This window comes from Ambystoma mexicanum, chromosome 2q (genome assembly GCF_040938575.1).
Source record: "Ambystoma mexicanum isolate Mex_15411 chromosome 2q, UKY_AmexF1_1, whole genome shotgun sequence".
Lineage (NCBI taxonomy): Eukaryota > Metazoa > Chordata > Amphibia > Caudata > Ambystomatidae > Ambystoma > Ambystoma mexicanum.
This window is the reverse complement of record NC_090924.1, coordinates 1,239,047,530-1,239,063,516: the sequence shown is the minus strand read 5'-3', so window position 1 is coordinate 1,239,063,516 and position 15,987 is coordinate 1,239,047,530. Positions and strand designations below refer to the sequence as shown.

Sequence of the window (15,987 nt, the reverse complement as noted above, 5' to 3'; positions counted from 1 at the left end):
CACAACCCATAGTAAAGACTGCAGAACATGGCCCAAGTAGAAACAAGGAAAAGCGTTCATTTAAAATTTTACTTTTGTGGAAATGGAATGCAACTTTAAATCCTGACTTGCAGTTTTGGGCCATCTGCATACAATCGTGCCCTGTGAAATGTTTCAACACATAGTGGTAATCTACTCTGTTAAGACAGTCTCCATACTTTGGACTTACTAAATAAGGGTCCAGTGCATTTTTTGTAAGTATTTCGCCAAGTTGAAAGATAACCTATCAGTATATTTGGGAGCATGCTTGTATAGAAAGTATACTGTATACTGGATACAAATGCCTCTATCATTACATCAAACTTCTCAAATACTTAAATATTGATACTAGGTATACTAACTAAGTTCCATTTTCATTAGGATATAGCAGATCCATTTTTTGCCTATTGTAAACAACATGCAGACAGATTTGATCGAAAGTGGAAGAGGAAGAACTACCTGGCTTTGCAGTCCTATTGTAAAATGTCCCTGGCGGAGAGGGAGAAACATCTATCACCTGAAGCACAGGTATCTTCGGACTCATACGTTGTTTATAAATGAAATTGTGTACAAAATCGTGTTAGCGCTGATTTGAAGTTTACCATTTGCGAACTGTAGACAATTTCAGACAAATGCAAGGTCATATTTTTGACTCTTTATTAAATTGTATGTTCAAGTCTTTTATATTGCATGTTGTGTATGGTATATTGTAGTTGATTGGAAAAGAAAATAACCACAAAATCTTTATTTCTATTTATTTTAGGCCCGGATTAGTACCAGACTTCAGCAGTACCGTGCCAGATCGGAATTGACTCGTAGCACAAGGCCACAAGCATGGATTCCAAGGGAAAAGCTACCTCGTCCACTCACTAGTAGTGCTGCTGCTATTCGTAAGCTGATGCGTAAAGCAGAACTAATGGGAATCAGCACTGATATTTTTCCGGTGGATACTTCAGATACCAGTTCAAGTGTAGATGGAAGAAGAAAGCATAAACAGCCAGCTTTGACTTCTGACTTTGTGAATTATTATCTTGGTATGGAATTCAGCTTAGCTGTTTTACTCTTGTACTGAAAATTAGATATGTACATGTTGTAAATGTGACACTTACTTCACAAATGTAAAATTAAGCGAAGGGCACATTCTTGCTTCATGGTAAAGTGAATAGAGTTGTTATTGTAGCTTGCCATTGCACATTTAGTAATATTTGTAGATAAGCAGACAAAGCAAACTCTTAGAACAGGAGTGGTTATGGATAAGAATAACTTGCTGGATGAAACCGTATTACAACAAATAAAGGAATGTCCACACAGGTTCCCGAATTATCACTGAGGCCCAATGTTAAAACTATGTCTGCGCTCCATAAACTGTTAATTTTTTTTATTTTATTTTTTAAACTGTTTATTATTCTTTTTTTTTTTAACACCACCAACAACAATAACAAATATACAAGCAAAACATAAACATCACTCTGGCACTTTCAGGGTCGTTCCACTTATTCATTTTTCTCATGGAGCGGTTTGCGACTGTGCTGTCCTGGTCTACCGCTATTCTTTTGTTAGCCCTCAGATCCGTTTCTGTTGCACATCCGTTCCTTTTAGGGGGCACGCCATATGTCTATCCATTTCCTAGTTAATGTTCGTCCATGCCCCTGGGGTCATTTATATCACACTCTGCCCCTTGTCCAAATATGTCTTTCATCAGTGAGTTCCATACCAGTATCTTTTGTCCGCTTTCCCCGTCTCCCCTCTGCACCGTCCTCGTCCACACCACCGTTTCTGCCAGTGCCCACTTCTGAAAATCCGACCACCATGAGTCTATAGTTGGGCCCGCCCTGGAGTTCCATGCCATTGCTATCCGTCGTTTTGCCAGTAATCGCACCGTGTCCTTCATTTTGGCCAGATGCGACCTATGTCTGCCTCCCCTTGGAAAAAGGCCCAATAAGTACGACTCAGGATTTCACACTTGCATCTGGATGCCACCTCCTGCCACTCTCCCAGAAGGTCTGTATTACTGGACAGATCCACAACATATGCAACATGTCTGCCTCTTCGATGGAACAGCGGGGGCAATTACGGGGTTTTCCCAGTTTCATCATGGTCATCCTTCTGGGCGTAATATATGCCCTATGCGTGAGGTACAACTGCGCTTGCCTAAACCTTGCGTTCCTGGACACTTTCTTTGGATATCCCAGCACTCTGGCCTACTCCTTTTCGCTGAAGGACCTCTGGAGCTACCCCACCCAGCGTTCTCTTATCTGTAGCACTTGCACGTTACTGGATTCTAATCACTGTCCATATCGCCTGGAGGCTGTATGTCCTCCTTTGGAGATGTCGTACCATGTGTCCAACCCTTCCTCCGTATCCTCTTCCTCTGGCCATTCTGCCCATCTCTTCTTGATCGTCGTTATAATGCTGTTATGAAGGAAAAACTGACCACCATGGATATCATGGTCCTCTACGATGTTCCGGAATTCCGCCCATTTTCCCTCCTTCCTCAAATCTCCTATCTTTGCTATGCCTTTAGTCTCCCACTGGGCTCGATAAGCTGGGGGGGAGGGGTCTGTGTTGAACAGGGATCTTTCATCTCCCTGGAGTTTCCACGCTCTGCCCCACAGGGTTATTGCAAGGTAGGGTCTTGATCAATGATTTTTCAATCAATGGCAGTTCCCTCAGATAGTACGGCTGCAGCGCCGGCTGGAAAAGTATTGTCTATTATTGTTTCTTCCCCCAGCCATTTGACCACAAATTGCAGTTGCCCTGCCAGGTAATATTTTTCAAAGTCCGGAAATCGAATACCTCCTGCTTCATAGTGCCTTTGCAGAGTCGTCATAGCTATCCTGCACCTCCCCCCTCCCCACAGGAACTTCTGTGCTATTGTTTTCAGTTTTTTGAAGAAGACCCTAGGTATGTCATATGGGATGTTCGTGATATAACATATGTGGCAGTACCACCATCTTCAAGAGGGCCGCCCTCCCCGTCATACCCAGCGGAGGTTTCCCCCAGAAGTCCATGGCCTTCTGTGTTCTATCCAGCGCTGTATGCATGTTGGTTTTGTGTGTTTTCTGTGTCATGGTGTATTTCTACCCCCAGATATCGAAAGGAGCGCGGTGCCCACGTAAGACCCAAATCCGGAAGTTGGTCTGCAGGGACCCGTCTCAGGTCCGCCAAGGGGAACTGTGAGGATTTTTCTTTATTGATGGCTATTCCCGACAGCCTAGTGTAAGCATCAATCACTTCTAGCAAGCAGGGCATGTTCTCTCTTGGATTCCTGACAAAAAGGAGCATGTCATCCGCGTACAGCGAAATTTGATGCACCACCCCGTCTAGATCTATCCCTGTGTCCACATACTCAGCTCTAAGAAAAGCCGCTAGCGGCTCTAAGGCCAGAATATACAACATAGGTGAGAGTGGGAAACCCTGCTTGGTACCTCTATGTAATTCTCCAGACCTCTGAGACGTGTCGTCCAGTTTTAACTCTGGCTCTGGGATCCTTCTATAGCAGCCTAAGCCATCGAAGGAACCCTTCCCCCTATCCCAAAGTGGGAAAGGACACTCAACAGCCACCCCCAATTCACGCCATCAAAGGCTTTAACGGCATAGTGCATTCGCTCTGTCTGAGATTTGTCCGGTCCACTGCGTGGTGGAGCCTTCGGAGATTCCACGACGTGTTCTTCCCGGGAACGTAACCCGTCTGATCTGAGTGGATCAGTGTGGGTATCGCCCGTTTTAGGCGGTTAGCAAGGACTGCCGTAAGGATTTTGATGTCTTGATTAATGAGGGAAATCGGCCTATAGGAGGCACACACCACCGGTGGTTTCCCAGGTTTAAGGATCAGTATAATCACTGATTCAAACATGCTGCTCCCTCTCATACGCCTCTTATTATGTTTGAAGCAATCTCAATGCTATAATGCCCTTGTACGTCTTGTAGAATTCCCCCGGGAGCCCACCTGGTCCCTGGGGGTTTGCTTTCATCTACTGTAAGGGGGATCATCTAGTGATTGGGGCTGTTCTTCTGCTAGTTTTGGTAATCTTATCTCTGCCAGGGCATCTGCTATATCCCTCGACTCCACCTCTGGGATAGGGGAGTACAAACGCGCATAAAAGCGAGAACATATTATGTTGATGCCCTGCAGACTTCTAACCTCTGTCGTCGTGTATTGCATTAATTGGGTCTTTTTTTACATTCCTGCTTAGTGAGCCAGGCTAGAAGCCTGCCTGGTTTGTCCCACTCCGCATGCAGCCGCTGTATATATTTCCCATAGCCTAGTCTTCCCAGTTTCTCCCAGACTTCTACATATCTCAGTCTCAGTGCCATTAGTTCTCTGGGTTCCTCCTCCATAATTCCTGCCTGGCGTTCCCCATGTTCTATCTCTTTTTCCAGTTTGCCATGCTCCGCCAGGGCCTCTCCTTAGTCCCCCCGTCTTCCCTATTGCTTTCCCGCCTACTACTACTTTGAACGCATCCCATAGCGTGCCATTACGGTCTACGCTTCCCTCCTTGTGCTCAAAATACTCCATCACATCATGCAAGTATTCCTCACACACGCCCTCCTTCAATGCCTCTGCCCTTAGCTGCCATGTTGGTACCGGGGCCCTTCTATGTGTGTGTGTGTGCCCATGTTGCTAATATTGGTGTATGATCGGATAGTGTACGTGCTTTAATATTTATCCACGTAAAATCTTTCAAAGATTCAGTGCCTGGAAATAGATAATCTATTTGTGTGAATATTCTGTGGGGTGCACCATAATGTGTGTACCCTCTCCTCGCTGTGTACCTTTCTCCAGATGTCTGCCAGCTGCAATCGGGTCAGGATCATCTAACACTTTGGCCGGTGGGGCCGGCTTCCTGTGTTTGTCGTCCGACCTATCCAGAAGTGGATCCAGCATGTAATTGAAGTCTCCCGCCCAGATGAAAGTTGCTTCTCTGCACTGGACCAGCTTAGGCGCAAGTCTTTTGAAAAATTCTGTTGCATTGTGATTTGGTGCATATGTATTTATCAGGCATACCTCTTTATTTTCCAGCATTCCATGCACCAGGACTAGTCTTCCTTCTGAGTTGCATTCCTGTTTTGTTAGCTGAAATGGTACCCGTGTGGCCACCCATATCAATACTCCCCTCGCATAGTTGGAATATGTGGAACTAGATTTATCCTCCCCATTTCTTGTCCTCTTTGGTCTGTTTCTCTCTTGTTAAGTGAGTCTCTTGCAACATTACTATTTTGACCTTCATTTTGTTTAGCCAGGCATGTACTCTTAAGTCTTTTAACATAGGCGTTGAGCCCCCAACTATCCAAGTTGCAATCGTTATCTCATCTGAGCTCATATTCACTGTGCGTCTTTCGGCTCTGCCATCCCATAGCCTTCTGTATGCCCACTGAACCACGCCTCCGTTTCACTGTCCCTATGTTAGGGAGATTTCTCACCCAAGTGCTAAATTCCCTCTACCGTAGAGCCCTCCTGCTATTCTGCTATATTTTGGGGCTTTGAACTTTTCATTTTCAATGTGTTTTACTTTTGTGTTCTTTGGTTATGAAGTTTTAAAACAACTCCATAGGCATCATCTTTTTCTGTGTGTCACACAGCACTTTCAGTGCAGTTATACAGGGATGTCATTCAGTCTTCCCAAGGTTTAAATACCTTCTCTGGGACTGACTACCGTCTCCCAGAGGATGTAAAGTTAAATTGACTTTACTAGTCTCTTTACATTTACAGACCCAGCACACACGATCTTCCTATAGAGTGCTGGAGGGGTTGCCTAGCTTCCCCTGAGTCGAAACACTCATGTAACAGTCAAATGATACCCTTTCCTACTTTAAATGGCTGGTGGCAGTGGTTTAGATCAAACTACTATGATTTTTCCTCACCGCTAACAACGGTAGCTAAAAATCGAGTCAGCCATGTTTTCCAGTATGGCGCCCAAGACCCATCTTTTAGGAAAGGTCCTTCTTGTGTTTGTCTCTGCGCGCCAAACCAGGTTTGGTCCCTTTGTTCGTTGGCCTTTAGCGGGCTTCAGTGCTGAAGGCCTCCTCTGGCGCCTGAGTGTCTGGGATGGACAGGATGTGAGGGAGGTGCCTGACACTCCCTGTGCTTGGTCTCCTAGGAGACCTGAATGCACTCTGGCGTGATTGACCGGCTAGCTGTCCGGCAAGGACAGCCACCCTGCTGTGAGTGACAGCCAGGCTGCAATGAATGGGGGTAAACTGTTTAAAAGCAGGTCGGCAGGAAAGCAGAGTCGACCACAGGAACGAAAGAACCGAAGACGAGCTGAAGGAAGAAGATTGCTGTAACTCCTGGATGACCGTTGAAGCCCTGCTGCAGGTCCGAATTGCCTGAAACACCCATAGACAGAGAAGCCCTTCAAGGTTAACTTCTTCCCTTGAGTTTGGTGGGAACAACCAACTCGCAAGCCACCTGGACACCAATACCCATCCTGGTCGAATTTTCTTCAGAGTGCTGTTGAAAACCAGATAGCCAGGGGGAAGGAAACCAGCTTGTGGACTTTAAGGCATTCGCACCTTAAACTGACGTTTTGCCAAGCTTGTGGCCTCATCCCTGAGCAGTGCAGGAACCTCCCGACATCCTCCTTGTCCCCACGACTGAAGCTCAGGAACAGCGAGATCTGCACGAACTGCCAGGAACTACTGCCTCAGCTACAGCTCTTCGTCACTTTAAAGGTACTGTGCAAACGTGGTCTGGAAATCTTTTCGGCCACAGCGAATGTTTGTGAAACTTTCCCGACTTCGAAGGCTTGTCCTTCTCTAAACATTCGTCTAACTTTTCGTCTGACCAAATTCTTCTAAGATCCGTGGCAAAGACTTAACCGTCTACTACCATAACTGTGCTATCCTATACAAAGCCTCTGAACCATTGACTTTGGCCCAGGCCTATAAACTGAATTGCTGTTTGTAGTTTACTGAAACCCTTTGCCCTGCCTAGGCAGGGGAGCTGAACTTGTTCAGTAACTTATTTGGTTGTGTATTTGTGGTTTATTAGTGTATCTTATTGAGCTGCTCTTGCTAGTGTAATGTTTTCAAATTGACTCTGTAAATAAATGTATATTCTTTTACCAAGAAACCTTGAGAAAGTGTGTGTTTGAATCACTGTATTTGTTGGTCCTATGTGCAACTTGTTCTACTGCTCACTCAACTCTTGAGATGTCTGGCTGCTCAGCCACTGCTACCACATAACTGTGTAGTACTGACTTGTACCAAAGGTGAAATTGTACTGACGCTTGTAGTCTTAATTGCATGTAGTGTTCCACAAAGGTACTGCATGTGATTCTGCCTAACGCCCTACATGGGTTGAAATACCTTCATGTAGCCCAGTTCTCACCACCCTCTCCCTAGTGTCCAACTGTATCTCTGACTTCATGGATCTCCGGCCAGGGGTGTTCCTCTGTGCCTTGGCCCTTTGTTCCTCATCATTCCTGCTGCCTTTCGCTCCACTTTCGTTGTTCCTGTGTATGCTGCTTCCTCCTCTGTTAGTGCCATCTACCAACCAACCAACCACTCGCCTAACTATTACTACAACTATACCTATTAAACCAACGCCCACCGACCCTCCCCCTGTTCAGGCTCCGCTGGTTCTCTTGCCCCTTGCACCGAAGCAGGACCAGCCCGCTGCAGTGTGATGCCTCAAAACTGACATCTGAAACTCGTAAAAACACTCTGGGGTTGTGTGTCCTGTTGACCTCTGTGGCAGCAGGCTCCGTCACTCCTCTTAACTTCCTTCTGGCTTGCTTAATTCGCTTTGTCTTAATTCTCTCTGCTTATGTTTGGATCCTGCTCATCACCGGGGTAGATTCCCGTCTTCGTTAGCATTCCTGGGACTCTGCTGGGGGATGCCTTGCTGGTCCATCCATGTGTGTGCCTCCCTTCTGTTGTCTCGAAGAAGCATGTCCTTTCCTGGTGCATCACCTTAGGTTTAGCAGGATATAGTAGCATGTAGCGCACGCCAGCTGTCCTAAGGCGTTCTTTAGTAGGGCCAAACCGTGCTCTTTGCTTCTGGAACATGACCGTGTAGTCTGGGTTTATGGTGATTCTGAAAGAGTTCCTGGTGATCACTTCCCCTTCTCTTGAGAATGTCAGTATTTTTTCCCTATCTTTGAAGTTCATGATCCTAGCAATCATTGATCTCGGGAGGGCTCCTGCTGGAGGTTTTCTAGTCTGGGCTCTGTGTACTCTCTCTACCACAAAACCCCGGGACAGCACCCCCACCCCAATCTCCTGGAGCAGCATATTTTCCACGTACTCCTTAGGGGTCCCAGCCTTCTTCACCTTCTGGCAGTCCAACTATACAGATTTTATTTCTTCGTGCCCTCCCTTCCGCATCCTCCGCCCTGCGTTCCAGGATCTTGACTCTCTGCATCACTTCCGACATTTGCGTCTGTGTGACTGCGACATCGGTAGTGTTTTGCTGCACCTGCTGTCGTCACTCGATCCGTCAGGTTTTGTGCGTCCTGGTGGAGGAGGTCCACATCCACAATGACTGGGTCCAACTTATTTTCTAAGGCCGCCTTCAGGGCACCTATCGCTGTATCCATTTTATTTTCGAGGGACGCCTTCAGGGCCGCAATTGCTTCCAATATAGGACCTTCACTTGCACTTCCCACTTGTTGTGCAGCGCTTGTTGTAGCCATCTCTGAATTTGACTGGGGCTGTTGCCTTTTTTCAGATTTCCTGGTGAAAGAGTCTATACTGGTTTGTTCACCCTTTGTTCCTTTTGTCCTTTTTGGCCTTATCCCCTGCGAGGGCCCTTCGCTCATCTTCGATCCATTATGCTTCACCCTAATCTTCCCCTTACTTGTAGGGGGTGCTTTGGTCCCCCCGGTGCTGCAGGACTGGCCTTATGCTATACAGTCTTTATTCAGGATGTATGCGCTCCCTCCTCCGTGTCTAGTTTGGTCCTAGTCCGAACTCTTGCAGCACTTGGATCCTTGCCCCCTAAACCCCCCCACCCCCTCGGAGTGAATAGACTGTGTCCTCCCACGTGCAGGGTGTTCATTCCTTTCAGTTACTCTGGCTGTCCCTCAATAGTATCCCCTACTCGGTGGTGCCCTTTAGCATGGAGGCTGCCTTCAGTAGTTATGATGGCATTGCCCATCTACCTGCACCTGTCCTCCCCTCCCTGGCTGGCTGGGTGCGATTCTCTAGGGGTGGTCAGCCGCAATATGTAATGGGCCTTACAGTCTTATCCTTTGTCTGCTGGGGAGTTTCTTATCTCTGCCGGCCAGATGCCCTCCAAGCTCTCTGCTGCTCCTCCGTCACCCATCTGCTCCGGCAGACAACCAATCCCGCTTGATTGTCACAACTGTGCAGTGCCCTCTCCCCTTCAAACTGTCTCCTCCCTCATGGGTTACCGCTGTGACTCTGTTCGGGTCCCCTTTGCCTTCCAACATGCGTTGCCGTTTATGGCAGCCGGTGCCCTCCCTCGTTTAGTCTCTTGAGGATCACCCAACGATCTGTACCCAGCCTCCTGCTCCGTTAGGGCCGCCACTCCTGGTGTGCTGGGTTCCCACCTGTCACCTTCCCAGCCCGCTGTCTGTAGTAATACCTCTTCCGCTCGTGAGCTGGGGCACTGCTCCTCCAAGTTCCCGTTGATAGGGCCAGGGCTGCTCTTACCAGTTTTTCCATGCGGCGGTCTGCGCCAGGCGCACTGCTGGTCCAGGCCCTGCGTTATGAGCACCACTGTGCTAGGGCTGCCGGCTCCTTCCGCTGCTCTTCGTTTACTTCTGCCCGCCACCTTCTTTTTTTTTAGCAGAGGCAGAGTGCCTGCCTTCTTCACCTGACGGGTGTGGTCCTCCCGACAACCCAGAGATGTTTCGAGGGACGTCGGGTCATGGAGCCGTGAGGCTGTTCCGGATCTCTGTTGGCTCCCTGTTGTTTTATGTGCCCGAGCTTGCTGCATCTGTTGCACCTCTTCGCTGGTAGGGCCTGGGCCTCTTTCACTAGATTGTCAGTGTGGCGGTCTGCCCCCGGTGCACTGTATGTCGAGGCACCGCGTTGTGGGCACGTCTGTGCTCCGGTCTCTTCTGCACCCTCACTGCCTGTGTTGCCTGTCCCCAGACTGAGGTTGCTAAGCGGAGGGTCTCTGCAAGCACCCGCAGGGAACACTTCGGCTGTGATCCGCCACCCTGGGCTCCCTGCTTATGACCCAACTTCAATGCAGGGGAAATCCTGGTGCATGCCGGGGGGCCGCCCTGGTGAACCTCCAGATCGGATTATGGTGCCTTAGTATTGTGCCTGTGATGTGCCTACCGAGGCTCCAGCACCACCTTCCAGAGACCTCTGCATTGTTTTGGGACTGCTCCTCTTGTCCTCATTGCATCTGCAGTGTTGTGTCCCCCGGGGCTCGGTTGCCAGGTCCCTCTTGATCTTGTTACATCTGTTTGCCGAGTGCTGGCCGGCTTCCCTGTGTCACTGGTGCGGCTGATGCAGATCCCTCCAGGTCTCCCGGACCCGTTGTTTTCCTTGGCTCGCCCGTGGTTCGTCTTCCCTCGTCTTGCCACCCAAGATGTATGCTGCCTGGGTCCTTGCGCACTGTGAGGGGGCTGTGTTGTTGTGCGTATCCCACCAGACAGCTGCGGGCTGTTGGGCCGCCTGCGCCGATGGGTGCTCGGCGCTGTTGTGGTCCTCGGGGCGGCTTGACGGGTGTCATGCTGGCCTCTGACTGCCGTGGCACACTCCGGTCCTCCTCTGTTTGCCCCTATTCTTCGGGGGGGCCTCTCACCTGGAGTCCTTTGGCTACTCTGTGTTCTAGGACTCAGATTGCCCTTCACCTCTGTACCATCCCACCGGTCAGCTTCTGCACGGGTCCCCAGCACCATGTGTATCTCCGGATGTCTTCTCTGTCCGGGTGTGCTCCTCGGTGCAGGGCCCTCTCAGCAGGCCAGGCGGGACGTGCCCGCCATTTTAGGATATGCTACACAGTTCCACATAACGGAAGTAATATCCCTCAGCGCCGTGGTTTTTCTTAGAAGTTTCTCTGAGTAACCTGGAGACCTTCGGACACCTTTCTTACTCGTTTCTATGGCCTCAATCTGCATATAAAGCCATTTTTGTTGATTCTTGTACAGGATCAGTACAGAGCTCTTGGAAGCAGCCTCCTATTGCATGGCAGACAAGCCACACCCCCCCAACTGTTACATTTTTTCAGGGAAACCAGGTGTTGATTGGGAAACGTACTATTTGGCAGTCTTTGGCTCTTTCTGATCTCATACAGATGGTGCTTAAATATGTGCAATCTGTGAGGTCAGCGTTAGAAATTATGATGATCCAATGGCTGCTTCAGTCATGCAGATAGAAGCTTCAGTTAAGGAGCACTGCTGTGGACCCACTAGTATTGATGCTGAAACGAGAAGTAAGCAGCTGTCTTTATTATTTTAATTTGCATCCCCAGTTCCTGGGAAGCACACTGCCTGATTGAGGCAGACTAGGTAACCGATGGACTCCTCTGAGTTGTGGGTTACTTTCCTTGTTCTTTATTTTTGTAACTGTGCCTTTGTGTCAGGTTGCAGCCACAGGCCTTAAGCATGCAAAGCTTTCCCAGTAGTTGGGCATTTTTGAGAGCCTGCAACTTTGCTGTGCCTGATCTGTCAGGGGATAGAATCATTGGTTCCTCACTTACTTCTAGTGGATAGAAGTCTGGTGTTCACAGATATCAAACCGCTCTTGGGAGCAGAACAATTCTTGGAAAGTGCAGGGACCAGCAGAGTATCCTCACAATTGCTCTTTGGGCAGCGATCTTCTGAACTTTGGCACTTGTTGCGATGTTGGATGTTGTAAGGATACAGACCGTCTAGTTTAATTGGGCAGTCTGAGTGAAAAGTCTGCTCTCGAACAGCTTTGCATGGTTGAAAGCTCTCACACACTTGACTTTCTCACAATACGTCTTTATCCTCTTGTTTTCTTTCTCAGTAGATGTTTCAATCCCGCCAATTGCTTTCACCCTGTTTTAACTATCCCCCTCCCCGCCAGAAGGACCCAGCTGTGGTGCTTATGTGAGGGTTGAGTTGTTAGGAATGGTAATCCTATCATGTGTTTATTCCCTGTTTTATCCTGCTTCCTGAATGCATGCTGTGTGCCTGTATGTGTGAGGTCATGAATGGAATGCCTGGAGTGTGACTGACTGGTATGCGAAGTGTATGAGATTCCACCGAGGGCAGTTGGTAATGATGGAGCCTAGGTGGTGGGAGCCAGTGAGCTTGCCTAGTACTGTACTTCCTATCTCCTTTTGATGAAACCTGATGAAAGTAACTGGAAGATCACAGCTGGCTACCTGAGTATCCTTTATAAGTATTAGGCTAACATAACAATTGGCGACAAGCTGGTCTTGGAGAGAAATTGCAGAACCCTGGAGAAGACTGCTACCTCTGTGGATGAGAGCCAGGGAGAGGTGAAAGGAGACTGCTGCGGGGGGTGCAGAACAGGAAGCGCAGAAACCTAAGGAAATGAGAGGGGAGCCCACATCCCCCCCACAATGAGTCCAGTGCCCACGGGGAATTAAGACTGTCCTGAAAGGCACCCAAGGGTAATGGGAATGTCAGAGAGTGACTTAAAAGACCGCTCACTGGACACGGTGAGAGTAAAGATGTCAGTAAAGGCAAAACTAGAAGTGAGGTGCAAGTGGAAGCTACGGGGCCAGTGACCGTAAAGCGGCCGGCCAGATTTTGTAACAGTGACATGACACAGTTCAGCTGACATTCATGTATGGAGTATTGCCAAGGAAGGCTCAGTGATTCACTCATGGTTGGCAAATGTGCCAGTGCCTGATCGGAATCCCAGTGATTTCCTCGCACCAATGGGCAGCAGGGTGCCCAGAGACTGTACTTTTATTATCTCACGAGGCATTTCGAGCTGACTCTGGGGTCCACAGGGCACATGGCCCAGAAGAAGTTTGTCAGCACCCCTGTGTGAGGATCGAGGTAAGAGTGCCAATACTCTTGTTCGGCTAGCACAAGCGTGCAGCCAAGGTGACAATGGGTGTTTGCGCCCAGTGAAACGAAGTGAAGGCTAACCGACATGACGGTTGGTTAGCAGAGCCCTGGTCAGCTTTGAGTCTGCTGTGGGACTGGTAACGTCATTTCACCGATGTTTGGGTTTGGCGGATGCATGGAGTGTTTTCTGCGAGGCATTTCCATGGAAGTGCTGCAGTGCTGTGGTGAAGTCTCATCATCAAAGGAAAGGACCCTCTTACGTGGTCAGCGTGATGACGCATGGGAGGCCCGGCTTCAGTTCCCAGTTCGCAATGTGGGATATTTACAGCGCGCCGGCCGCAAGAAAATGAAGCGCACACATTGCGTTGGCCGCAGTATGCAATGGAAATGTCATCCATAAATAGAAAGGGGGGAAATCAAGGGTTCAATGCCACACGCGGCAACGTGAAGCTGCGTGTGGGTGTTGAGCAACAGGGCATGATGTTAAACTTTGTGCACCATATGCTAGGTGTAAATGACGCTGCTGGAAGGTGTTGAGCGCGGACCGAGTGAAGTAAATGAGGCGCTGGGGGAAAGAGAATCTCATGGCCATGAAATATGTATGGCTCTACATAGAAGTGAATTGCCATGATGCAAGTGCAGCGCTGGGGGAAGAGAAGCAAATTGCCATGCTGGTGCGGGATGTTACCATTGGACAGCTGTTTTGGTTTCGCATCACACGCATGGGAAGACATTGGTAGTGTCAAGTATAGAAATGCATTTTATGGACGCTATTCTGTTTTGGGAGCTAGGCCGCCGGAGGTACATATTGTGTGTAGAAGTGTTGGATTTGGTTTGAGATCCAAGGGATCATGGCTCAGTTTTTGTGGCCACCAAACTGGGGTTTGTGAGGGTTTTCATTTGATTGGAGTCCTACTGTGCGTGTTTGTTGCCCAGGTGCGTGTGTAGTGCGTTTGGATCTGTGTAGGTGTGCTGAGTGCGTTTTGGGCTGTGTCCCAGTTGTTCCTGTTTGATCTCCTTCAATTGGTTGTACCTGGAAGATGGTTAGATTTCTCGTTTTTGGTGCAGTGGGCTACGTGCCAGTCAGTTTTTTTGGATGGGCTTCTGGTTATATGGTTAGTCGTCCAGAGGGGCAGGCAGTGCTCAAACATGGCAGGTTCGAGGCTCTCTGGTGGCAGAGGTGAGCGGAAGGTGTTTTGTTGGTTTGGGATGGTAGTTGTGTTGGTGTGGTCCTTCTGCCAGTGGGTTAGTTACACCTGTTTGAGTAACCATCCTTTTTATTTGGAATTGGGGTTGAGCGTGTATTTGAGGTAGAAAGAGGGAGGTGTGTTGTGTTGTCTGGTTAGGTGGAAGGAAGGAAGGGAGGTGTTAGGAATGGTATTCCTATAATATGTTTATTCCCTGTTTTATCCTGCTTCCTGAATGCATGCTGTGTGCCTGTATGTGTGATGAATGGATTGCCTGGAGTGTGACTGAATGGAATGCTGATCTTATGAGATTCCACCCAGGGCGGTTGGTAATGATGTAGCCTGGGTGGTTTGAGCCAGTGGGCTTACCTAGTACTGTACTTCCTAATCTTCTTGTGATGAAACCTGATTAAAGTAACTTGAAGATCACAGCTGGCTACCAGAGTATCCTTTACAAGTACCCTGTCTACAGGTCCTAAAATGAGTGTGACGTAATTTGCTTCACGTTTATATGGCTCTTGATGGAAAATGGTGATGCTCCACAATGCTGCTTCCTAGTAATAGTCTGGAACCAACGTTTCTTTGTCTACATTTTTGAATGATTTTCTAGTTTTTGGACTCTGACCCTGTTATTTGGTATGCCCATGTCTCGCCCGTTCCTGTGTTTGTTCAACTGATTGGCAGTCCTTGGCCTCCCACATGGACTGCTTCAGCCTTCTTTTTTCTGGTACTTTGTTTTACTGGATTATATTGGCCGTGGTTCTATCCCTGCCTCTTTGCCTCTACCAATCGCAGAAACTGTGGGGTTTAGCATGGGAGGGGAGGGTGAAGAGCAAAGGAAAGTCTTGAGGTGCTTGCAGAACTTGAGGAGATCCGGCTCAAGATAGAGCGAAAAGGGAGGCTGTTCCAGAGGAGGTAGCAAGCCGAGGAAACAGAACGGCTGCTCGCTCTCTGCTTAGAAAAGCGCTTGACAAGCAGGGAGTTTGAGCTGGAGGATCGGAGGGATCTGGAAGGAGAGTATTTGGTGCGAGCAAGTTGCAGATAGCATGGTCCCAGGCCCAAGACAGCATTATGGATGATGCAGAGGGATTTAAATGTGATCCTTGCAGAAACCAGGAATTAGTGGAGATTTTAAGGCTGGAGAGATATGATCCCTGGGCTTGAGGCCAAGGATCAGTCTTGCAGCCCTATTCCGGGTTAACTGGAGGAGGCGGAGAGAAGAAGGTAGATTTAGGAAGAGGCAGACTGGAGAGTACCAGAGCTCGAGAGACATTAAGCTTCTGGGGAAAAGTGAGGATGCTCCTGAAGAGGTAGAGTTGGAAATGGGATTTCTTGGCAAGGTCCAAGATGTGAGGAATGAGAGAGAGGAATCGAAGAGAACTCCCAGTTTTCTGGTTTCAGAGGAAGGAGAGGGGGTGGGGTATCGAGGGTGGCCATAGTGAAAGGAGAAACGATGGAACAGGAGTCCTTATGGGAAGAATATCAGTCTTGCTGGCATTGAGGCAGTGGCTGGCAGAGGAAATCCAAAGGGATACGGAGGGTAGTCTGAAAAAGAGTTGGGTATCATCGGCATAACACTGGAAATGCAGGGAGAAAGTGGAGGTAAGGTGTCCAAGAGGGGGCGAGATAGGTTTTAAAGAGCCACAGTGAAAGGATAGAGCCATGGGGCATGCCTCAAGTGGCGATAGAGCAGGTGAGGAGAAAGATCCCAGGATAACCTGGAAGGGACGGTCCGTGAGGGAGGGAGGGAGGAAGGTCAGCCAGTCCAGTCCAGTGTCCATTCCGGGATATAAAGGGTATCTTGGAGCCATTTTATAAGGATGCAATGATTGACCATGTCAAAAGCA

At 48.6% G+C, this 15,987-nt stretch overlaps 1 protein-coding gene across 3 annotated transcripts in view; it reads left to right on the top strand.

Annotated features, from left to right (window-relative positions):
- Positions 1-15,987, top strand: part of PHF14 (PHD finger protein 14) — a 2,413,061-nt gene that overhangs the window by 542,681 nt on the left and 1,854,393 nt on the right. For all 3 annotated transcript variants that reach the window (XM_069648631.1, XM_069648632.1, XM_069648633.1), the window contains exons 8-9: positions 400-546; positions 782-1,052. In XM_069648631.1, the coding sequence (XP_069504732.1) occupies positions 400-546; positions 782-1,052 (418 nt within the window). The remainder of the gene's footprint in view (positions 1-399; positions 547-781; positions 1,053-15,987) is intronic.